Consider the following 10,984-nt stretch of genomic DNA (forward strand, 5'->3'; position numbering starts at 1 on the left):
TGTGTGTGACAATCATTGCTACTTTAACTTAACTTTAACTTTACAAATACAAACTGTAGCACACAAAAAAGCACATTTAATTAAAAAAACGTTATTATGGTCTTACCTTTACTTATAAATGAAGTCCATGCGCTGCTCCTTCTGAATAAAAGCATAGATAACTTGTTTATAGAAGTCTTCCTTATCTTTCTTCAGTTTTAAAAGTCTCTCTGTCTCGATGGAGATCTTCCTTTAATTATTACCTCCTGCTTCCATTGAAAGTCCAGTTTAGAAAACTCTTTTATTTTAGATCCCCACCTTCTACCATCCTAGTCACGTCCGTTGTGTCCTTGGGCAAGACACTTCACCCTTGCTCCTGATGGCTGCTGGTTAGCACCTTGCATGGCATCTCCCGCCATCAGTGTGTGAATGTGTGTGTGAATGTGTGTGTGAATGTGTGTGAGAATGTGTGTGTGAATGTGTGTGTGAATGTGTGAATGTGGAAATAGTGTCAAAGCGCTTTGAGTACCTTGAAGGTAGAAAAGCGCTTTACAAGTATAACCCATTTACCATTTATGTATTTATTTAGATAAGTAATCCTCCATGTTAAAAGTCCAGGCGAGAGGAAAAAATCAACGATCGCTGCTAACTGTTGCTGCTTGTTGTCACTTCTTCTGCAGCCGAGTAGTCGCAAAAATGATCTCTGGGATCACTAGCGCCCTCTACCACCAGGAGGCGGGATTACTGCGAGCCTTACCCAGTGCGTCTTCGCAGCAGTTTTATGATTGCTCAGCACAAGAAATAGGTTACACACATACAGTTGTTGACTGTATACACTGTACATGATATACCTCAGATAACTAAATGTATAATATAATTCATATAGCAATACGCTCTCACTGCACAGCAGGCCAGCAATTAGCCGAGTCATTGCGCAATCCATGGTGAGGCACAACTGGCTGGTGACTCACCGCAAGTCTCTTCTCAGTATTTGAACGGCAAATGTGAAAATTCAGCGATTTTCAATAAAAATAATCTAAAACTGGTGAAGTTAAATGGAAAATAACTTTATAGTATAATCACTGGATACATATAACAATTGAATTATTTTTTTTTCTTTTTACATTTTTTTCTTTCCATGATGGCACGTGAGGCCCCGCCTTCCCCTGCCTCACCTGACTGCACGTCACTGGTGTGTACTGTCTCCAGGAAGCAAACATATGACATTAAAGTTCCTTGAATTTACTATACACTACTAGAGTACAACTACTACAAAGTACACGACTAGAGTACAACTACTACAAAGTACACTACTAGAGTACAACTACTACAAAGTACAATACCAGAGTCAACTACTAGGAAGTACTAAACAGGTGTTTTGTGTGTACTGTGTCCAGGAAGCAAACATCAGCCATTAAAGTTCCTTGAATCCTAATATACCCTACTAGAGTACAACTACTACAAAGTACACTACTAGAGTACAACTACTACAAAGTACACTACCAGAGTACGACGACAAGGAAGTACTAAATAGGTGGTTTGTGTGTACTGTGTCCAGGAAGCAAACATCAGCCATTAAAGTTCCTTGAATCCTAATATACCCTACTAGAGTACAACTACTACAAAGTACACTACTAGAGTACAACTACTACAAAGTACACTACCAGAGTCAACTACTAGGAAGTACTAAACAGGTGTTTTGTGTGTACTGTGTCCAGGAAGCAAACATCAGCCATTAAAGTTCCTTGAATCCTAATATACCCTACTAGAGTACAACTACTACAAAGTACACTACTAGAGTACAACTACTACAAAGTACACTACCAGAGTACGACGACAAGGAAGTACTAAATAGGTGGTTTGTGTGTACTGTGTCCAGGAAGCAAACATCAGTCATTAAAGTTCCTTGAATCCTAATATACCCTACTAGAGTACAACTACTACAAAGTACACTACTAGAGTACAACTACTACAAAGTACACTACCAGAGTACGACGACAAGGAAGTACTAAATAGGTGGTTTGTGTGTACTGTGTCCAGGAAGCAAACATATGACATTAAAGTTCATTGTATCTACTATACACTACTAGAGTACAACTACTACAAAGTACACTACCAGAGTACAACTACTACAAAGTACAACTACTAGGAAGTAGTAAACAAGTGTTTTGTGTCCAGGAAGTGAACAGCTTGCAGTGGGAGTTGAGTTTCAAGCAGTTGCAGATGAAGAAGAGTGAGCAGTCGTGGGAGCAGAAATACTGCATGTGAGCTTGATAGTACTCCCAAATCTAGCAGACTATGCAGTATTTGCCAAAGTACTCCCTAAGTTTACTGTGATTGGAGTCAGAATGCTGAGCGACAACAAGACTCTGGCACACAAACTGGAGGAGAGAGACAAAGAAGTTGAGAGGCTGCAAGTGGAAAACTCAGGTCAAGAAAATACACCTTTCATAAAAACTATTGTAGTATCTCACAAAAGTACTTGGATCATATATCTTACGTAGCAGGACACACCTTTTCAAGTACTTTCTAAATACCTATTCATTCTTCTATTAATGAACCTCAGCTCTCCAGTGCTCGCAGCACTCATGCAGCCTCACCACATGCTTGACACAATGACCGTGTCTTTCTGTGCATGGATGTGTGTGCAGTGTGGAGGCTGCATGAGTGCTGCCAACTTGACACAATGATCTTGTCTTTGTGTGCATGGATGTGTGTGTGCAGTGTGGAGGCTGCATGAGTGCTGCCAACTTGACACAACAATTGTGTCTTTGTGTGCATGGATGTGTGTGCAGTGTGGAGGCTGCATGAGTGCTGCCAACTTGACACAACAATTGTGTCTTTGTGTGCATGGATGTGTGTGCAGTGTGGAGGCTGCATGAGTGCTGCCAACTTGACACAACAATTGTGTCTTTGTGTGCATGGATGTGTGTGCAGTGTGGAGGCTGCATGAGTGCTGCCAACTTGACACAATGATCGTGTCTTTGTGTGCATGGATGTGTGTACAGTGTGGAGGCTGCATGAGTGCTGCCAACTTGACACAATGATCTTGTCTTTGTGTGCATGGATGTGTGTGCAGTGTGGAGGCTGCATGAGTGCTGCCAACTTGACACAACAATTGTGTCTTTGTGTGCATGGATGTGTGTGCAGTGTGGAGGCTGCATGAGTGCTGCCAACTTGACACAACAATTGTGTCTTTGTGTGCATGGATGTGTGTGCAGTGTGGAGGCTGCATGAGTGCTGCCAACTTGACACAATGATCGTGTCTTTGTGTGCATGGATGTGTGTACAGTGTGGAGGCTGCATGAGTGCTGCCAACTTGACACAACAATTGTGTCTTTGTGTGCATGGATGTGTGTGCAGTGTGGAGGCTGCATGAGTGCTGCCAACTTGACACAATGATCTTGTCTTTGTGTGCATGGATGTGTGTACAGTGTGGAGGCTGCATGAGTGCTGCCAACTTGACACAACAATTGTGTCTTTGTGTGCATGGATGTGTGTGCAGTGTGGAGGCTGCATGAGTGCTGCCAACTTGACACAATGATCTTGTCTTTGTGTGCATGGATGTGTGTGCAGTGTGGAGGCTGCATGAGTGCTGCCAACTTGACACAACAATTGTGTCTTTGTGTGCATGGATGTGTGTGCAGTGTGGAGGCTGCATGAGTGCTGCCAACTTGACACAACAATTGTGTCTTTGTGTGCATGGATGTGTGTGCAGTGTGGAGGCTGCATGAGTGCTGCCAACTTGACACAATGATCTTGTCTTTGTGTGCATGGATGTGTGTACAGTATGGAGGCTGCATGAGTGCTGCCAACTTGACACAATGATCTTGTCTTTGTGTGCATGGATGTGTGTGCAGTGTGGAGGCTGCATGAGTGCTGCCAACTTGACACAATGATCTTGTCTTTGTGTTCATGGATGTGTGTACAGTGTGGAGGCTGCATGAGTGCTGCCAACTTGACACAATGATCTTGTCTTTGTGTGCATGGATGTGTGTGCAGTGTGGAGGCTGCATGAGTGCTGCCAACTTGACACAATGATCGTGTCTTTGTGTGCATGGATGTGTGTGCAGTGTGGAGGCTGCATGAGTGCTGCCAACTTGACACAACAATTGTGTCTTTGTGTGCATGGATGTGTGTGCAGTGTGGAGGCTGCATGAGTGCTGCCAACTTGACACAATGATCGTGTCTTTGTGTGCATGGATGTGTGTGCAGTGTGGAGGCTGCATGAGTGCTGCCAACTTGACACAACAATTGTGTCTTTGTGTGCATGGATGTGTGTGCAGTGTGGAGGCTGCATGAGTGCTGCCAACTTGACACAACAATTGTGTCTTTGTGTGCATGGATGTGTGTGCAGTGTGGAGGCTGCATGAGTGCTGCCAACTTGACACAATGATCGTGTCTTTGTGTGCATGGATGTGTGTGCAGTGTGGAGGCTGCATGAGTGCTGCCAACTTTACACAACGACCGTGTCTTTGTGTGCATGGATGTGTGTGCAGTGTGGAGGCTGCATGAGTGCTGCCAACTTGACACAATGATCTTGTCTTTGTGTGCATGGATGTGTGTACAGTGTGGAGGCTGCATGAGTGCTGCCAACTTTACACAACAATTGTGTCTTTGTGTGCATGGATGCGTGTGCAGTGTGGAGGCTGCATGAGTGCTGCCAACTTGACACAACAATTGTGTCTTTGTGTGCATGGATGTGTGTGCAGTGTGGAGGCTGCATGAGTGCTGCCAACTTGACACAATGATCTTGTCTTTGTGTGCATGGATGTGTGTACAGTGTGGAGGCTGCATGAGTGCTGCCAACTTGACACAACAATTGTGTCTTTGTGTGCATGGATGTGTGTGCAGTGTGGAGGCTGCATGAGTGCTGCCAACTTGACACAATGATCTTGTCTTTGTGTGCATGGATGTGTGTGCAGTGTGGAGGCTGCATGAGTGCTGCCAACTTGACACAACAATTGTGTCTTTGTGTGCATGGATGTGTGTGCAGTGTGGAGGCTGCATGAGTGCTGCCAACTTGACACAACAATTGTGTCTTTGTGTGCATGGATGTGTGTGCAGTGTGGAGGCTGCATGAGTGCTGCCAACTTGACACAATGATCTTGTCTTTGTGTGCATGGATGTGTGTACAGTGTGGAGGCTGCATGAGTGCTGCCAACTTGACACAATGATCTTGTCTTTGTGTGCATGGATGTGTGTGCAGTGTGGAGGCTGCATGAGTGCTGCCAACTTGACACAATGATCTTGTCTTTGTGTTCATGGATGTGTGTACAGTGTGGAGGCTGCATGAGTGCTGCCAATTTGACACAATGATCTTGTCTTTGTGTGCATGGATGTGTGTGCAGTGTGGAGGCTGCATGAGTGCTGCCAACTTGACACAATGATCGTGTCTTTGTGTGCATGGATGTGTGTGCAGTGTGGAGGCTGCATGAGTGCTGCCAACTTGACACAACAATTGTGTCTTTGTGTGCATGGATGTGTGTGCAGATTGGAGGCTGCATGAGTGCTGCCAACTTGACACAATGATCGTGTCTTTGTGTGCATGGATGTGTGTGCAGTGTGGAGGCTGCATGAGTGCTGCCAACTTGACACAACAATTGTGTCTTTGTGTGCATGGATGTGTGTGCAGTGTGGAGGCTGCATGAGTGCTGCCAACTTGACACAACAATTGTGTCTTTGTGTGCATGGATGTGTGTGCAGTGTGGAGGCTGCATGAGTGCTGCCAACTTGACACAATGATCGTGTCTTTGTGTGCATGGATGTGTGTGCAGTGTGGAGGCTGCATGAGTGCTGCCAACTTTACACAACGATCGTGTCTTTGTGTGCATGGATGTGTGTGCAGTGTGGAGGCTGCATGAGTGCTGCCAACTTGACACAATGATCTTGTCTTTGTGTGCATGGATGTGTGTGCAGTGTGGAGGCTGCATGAGTGCTGCCAACTTTACACAACAATTGTGTCTTTGTGTGCATGGATGCGTGTGCAGTGTGGAGGCTGCATGAGTGCTGCCAACTTGACACAATGATCGTGTCTTTGTGTGCATGGATGTGTGTGCAGTGTGGAGGCTGCATGAGTGCTGCCAACTTGACACAATGATCGTGTCTTTGTGTGCATGGATGTGTGTACAGTGTGGAGGCTGCATGAGTGCTGCCAACTTGACACAACAATTGTGTCTTTGTGTGCATGGATGTGTGTGCAGTGTGGAGGCTGCATGAGTGCTGCCAACTTGACACAATGATCTTGTCTTTGTGTGCATGGATGTGTGTACAGTGTGGAGGCTGCATGAGTGCTGCCAACTTGACACAATGATCTTGTCTTTGTGTGCATGGATGTGTGTGCAGTGTGTAGGCTGCATGAGTGCTGCCAACTTGACACAACAATTGTGTCTTTGTGTGCATGGATGTGTGTGCAGTGTGGAGGCTGCATGAGTGCTGCCAACTTGACACAACAATTGTGTCTTTGTGTGCATGGATGTGTGTGCAGTGTGGAGGCTGCATGAGTGCTGCCAACTTGACACAACAATTGTGTCTTTGTGTGCATGGATGTGTGTGCAGTGTGGAGGCTGCATGAGTGCTGCCAACTTGACACAATGATCTTGTCTTTGTGTGCATGGATGTGTGTACAGTGTGGAGGCTGCATGAGTGCTGCCAACTTGACACAATGATCTTGTCTTTGTGTGCATGGATGTGTGTGCAGTGTGGAGGCTGCATGAGTGCTGCCAACTTGACACAATGATCTTGTCTTTGTGTTCATGGATGTGTGTACAGTGTGGAGGCTGCATGAGTGCTGCCAATTTGACACAATGATCTTGTCTTTGTGTGCATGGATGTGTGTGCAGTGTGGAGGCTGCATGAGTGCTGCCAACTTGACACAATGATCGTGTCTTTGTGTGCATGGATGTGTGTGCAGTGTGGAGGCTGCATGAGTGCTGCCAACTTGACACAACAATTGTGTCTTTGTGTGCATGGATGTGTGTGCAGATTGGAGGCTGCATGAGTGCTGCCAACTTGACACAATGATCGTGTCTTTGTGTGCATGGATGTGTGTGCAGTGTGGAGGCTGCATGAGTGCTGCCAACTTGACACAACAATTGTGTCTTTGTGTGCATGGATGTGTGTGCAGTGTGGAGGCTGCATGAGTGCTGCCAACTTGACACAACAATTGTGTCTTTGTGTGCATGGATGTGTGTGCAGTGTGGAGGCTGCATGAGTGCTGCCAACTTGACACAATGATCGTGTCTTTGTGTGCATGGATGTGTGTGCAGTGTGGAGGCTGCATGAGTGCTGCCAACTTTACACAACGATCGTGTCTTTGTGTGCATGGATGTGTGTGCAGTGTGGAGGCTGCATGAGTGCTGCCAACTTGACACAATGATCTTGTCTTTGTGTGCATGGATGTGTGTGCAGTGTGGAGGCTGCATGAGTGCTGCCAACTTTACACAACAATTGTGTCTTTGTGTGCATGGATGCGTGTGCAGTGTGGAGGCTGCATGAGTGCTGCCAACTTGACACAATGATCGTGTCTTTGTGTGCATGGATGTGTGTGCAGTGTGGAGGCTGCATGAGTGCTGCCAACTTGACACAATGATCGTGTCTTTGTGTGCATGGATGTGTGTACAGTGTGGAGGCTGCATGAGTGCTGCCAACTTGACACAACAATTGTGTCTTTGTGTGCATGGATGTGTGTGCAGTGTGGAGGCTGCATGAGTGCTGCCAACTTGACACAATGATCTTGTCTTTGTGTGCATGGATGTGTGTACAGTGTGGAGGCTGCATGAGTGCTGCCAACTTGACACAATGATCTTGTCTTTGTGTGCATGGATGTGTGTGCAGTGTGTAGGCTGCATGAGTGCTGCCAACTTGACACAACAATTGTGTCTTTGTGTGCATGGATGTGTGTGCAGTGTGGAGGCTGCATGAGTGCTGCCAACTTGACACAACAATTGTGTCTTTGTGTGCATGGATGTGTGTGCAGTGTGGAGGCTGCATGAGTGCTGCCAACTTGACACAACAATTGTGTCTTTGTGTGCATGGATGTGTGTGCAGTGTGGAGGCTGCATGAGTGCTGCCAACTTGACACAATGATCTTGTCTTTGTGTGCATGGATGTGTGTACAGTGTGGAGGCTGCATGAGTGCTGCCAACTTGACACAATGATCTTGTCTTTGTGTGCATGGATGTGTGTGCAGTGTGGAGGCTGCATGAGTGCTGCCAACTTGACACAATGATCTTGTCTTTGTGTTCATGGATGTGTGTACAGTGTGGAGGCTGCATGAGTGCTGCCAACTTGACACAATGATCTTGTCTTTGTGTGCATGGATGTGTGTGCAGTGTGGAGGCTGCATGAGTGCTGCCAACTTGACACAATGATCGTGTCTTTGTGTGCATGGATGTGTGTGCAGTGTGGAGGCTGCATGAGTGCTGCCAACTTGACACAACAATTGTGTCTTTGTGTGCATGGATGTGTGTGCAGTGTGGAGGCTGCATGAGTGCTGCCATCTTGACACAATGATCGTGTCTTTGTGTGCATGGATGTGTGTGCAGTGTGGAGGCTGCATGAGTGCTGCCAACTTGACACAACAATTGTGTCTTTGTGTGCATGGATGTGTGTGCAGTGTGGAGGCTGCATGAGTGCTGCCAACTTGACACAACAATTGTGTCTTTGTGTGCATGGATGTGTGTGCAGTGTGGAGGCTGCATGAGTGCTGCCAACTTGACACAATGATCGTGTCTTTGTGTGCATGGATGTGTGTGCAGTGTGGAGGCTGCATGAGTGCTGCCAACTTTACACAACGATCGTGTCTTTGTGTGCATGGATGTGTGTGCAGTGTGGAGGCTGCATGAGTGCTGCCAACTTGACACAATGATCTTGTCTTTGTTTGCATGGATGTGTGTGCAGTGTGGAGGCTGCATGAGTGCTGCCAACTTTACACAACAATTGTGTCTTTGTGTGCATGGATGCGTGTGCAGTGTGGAGGCTGCATGAGTGCTGCCAACTTGACACAATGATCGTGTCTTTGTGTGCATGGATGTGTGTGCAGTGTGGAGGCTGCATGAGTGCTGCCAACTTGACACAATGATCGTGTCTTTGTGTGCATGGATGTGTGTACAGTGTGGAGGCTGCATGAGTGCTGCCAACTTGACACAACAATTGTGTCTTTGTGTGCATGGATGTGTGTGCAGTGTGGAGGCTGCATGAGTGCTGCCAACTTGACACAATGATCTTGTCTTTGTGTGCATGGATGTGTGTACAGTGTGGAGGCTGCATGAGTGCTGCCAACTTGACACAATGATCTTGTCTTTGTGTGCATGGATGTGTGTGCAGTGTGTAGGCTGCATGAGTGCTGCCAACTTGACACAACAATTGTGTCTTTGTGTGCATGGATGTGTGTGCAGTGTGGAGGCTGCATGAGTGCTGCCAACTTGACACAACAATTGTGTCTTTGTGTGCATGGATGTGTGTGCAGTGTGGAGGCTGCATGAGTGCTGCCAACTTGACACAACAATTGTGTCTTTGTGTGCATGGATGTGTGTGCAGTGTGGAGGCTGCATGAGTGCTGCCAACTTGACACAATGATCTTGTCTTTGTGTGCATGGATGTGTGTGCAGTGTGGAGGCTGCATGAGTGCTGCCAACTTGACACAATGATCGTGTCTTTGTGTGCATGGATGTGTGTACAGTGTGGAGGCTGCATGAGTGCTGCCAACTTAACACAATGATCTTGTCTTTGTGTGCATGGATGTGTGTGCAGTGTGGAGGCTGCATGAGTGCTGCCAACTTGACACAATGATCTTGTCTTTGTGTGCATGGATGTGTGTGCAGTGTGGAGGCTGCATGAGTGCTGCCAACTTGACACAATGATCTTGTCTTTGTGTGCATGGATGTGTGTACAGTGTGGAGGCTGCATGAGTGCTGCCAACTTGACACAATGATCTTGTCTTTGTGTGCATGGATGTGTGTGCAGTGTGGAGGCTGCATGAGTGCTGCCAACTTGACACAATGATATTGTCTTTGTGTGCATGGATGTGTGTGCAGTGTGGAGGCTGCATGAGTGCTGCCAACTTGACACAATGATATTGTCTTTGTGTGCATGGATGTGTGTGCAGTGTGGAGGCTGCATGAGTGCTGCCAACTTGACACAATGATATTGTCTTTGTGTGCATGGATGTGTGTGCAGTGTGGAGGCTGCATGAGTGCTGCCAACTTTACACAATGATATTGTCTTTGTGTGCATGGATGTGTGTGCAGTGTGGAGGCTGCATGAGTGCTGCCAACTTTACACAATGATATTGTCTTTGTGTGCATGGATGTGTGTGCAGTGTGGAGGCTGCATGAGTGCTGCCAACTTTACACAATGATATTGTCTTTGTGTGCATGGATGTGTGTGCAGTGTGGAGGCTGCATGAGTGCTGCCAACTTGACACAATGATCGTGTCTTTGTGTACATGGATGTGTGTACAGTGTGGAGGCTGCATGAGTGCTGCCAACTTGACACAACAATTGTGTCTTTGTGTGCATGGATGTGTGTGCAGTGTGGAGGCTGCATGAGTGCTGCCAACTTGACACAATGATCTTGTCTTTGTGTGCATGGATGTGTGTACAGTGTGGAGGCTGCATGAGTGCTGCCAACTTGACACAATGATCTTGTCTTTGTGTACATGGATGTGTGTACAGTGTGGAGGCTGCATGAGTGCTGCCAACTTGACACAATGATCTTGTCTTTGTGTGCATGGATGTGTGTGCAGTGTGGAGGCTGCATGAGTGCTGCCAACTTGACACAATGATCGTGTCTTTGTGTGCATGGATGTGTGTGCAGTGTGGAGGCTGCATGAGTGCTGCCAACTTGACACAATGATCTTGTCTTTGTGTGCATGGATGTGTGTGCAGTGTGGAGGCTGCATGAGTGCTGCCAACTTGACACAATGATCTTGTCTTTGTGTGCATGGATGTGTGTACAGTGTGGAGGCTGCATGAGTGCTGCCAACTTGACACAACAATTGTGT

The 10,984-nt window shown here is 46.8% G+C and overlaps 1 protein-coding gene across 1 annotated transcript in view; it reads left to right on the plus strand.

Annotated features, from left to right (window-relative positions):
* The window catches only part of LOC133631791 (cell cycle checkpoint protein RAD17-like), a 111,726-nt gene extending 109,479 nt beyond the window's left edge, over positions 1 to 2,247 (plus strand). The window contains exon 20 of the mRNA XM_062023952.1: positions 2,158 to 2,247. Within this exon, the coding sequence (XP_061879936.1) occupies positions 2,158 to 2,247 (90 nt within the window). The remainder of the gene's footprint in view (positions 1 to 2,157) is intronic.
* The last annotated feature ends 8,737 nt before the right edge of the window (positions 2,248 to 10,984 follow it).

This window comes from Entelurus aequoreus, linkage group LG17 (assembly GCF_033978785.1).
Source record: "Entelurus aequoreus isolate RoL-2023_Sb linkage group LG17, RoL_Eaeq_v1.1, whole genome shotgun sequence".
NCBI lineage: Eukaryota > Metazoa > Chordata > Actinopteri > Syngnathiformes > Syngnathidae > Entelurus > Entelurus aequoreus.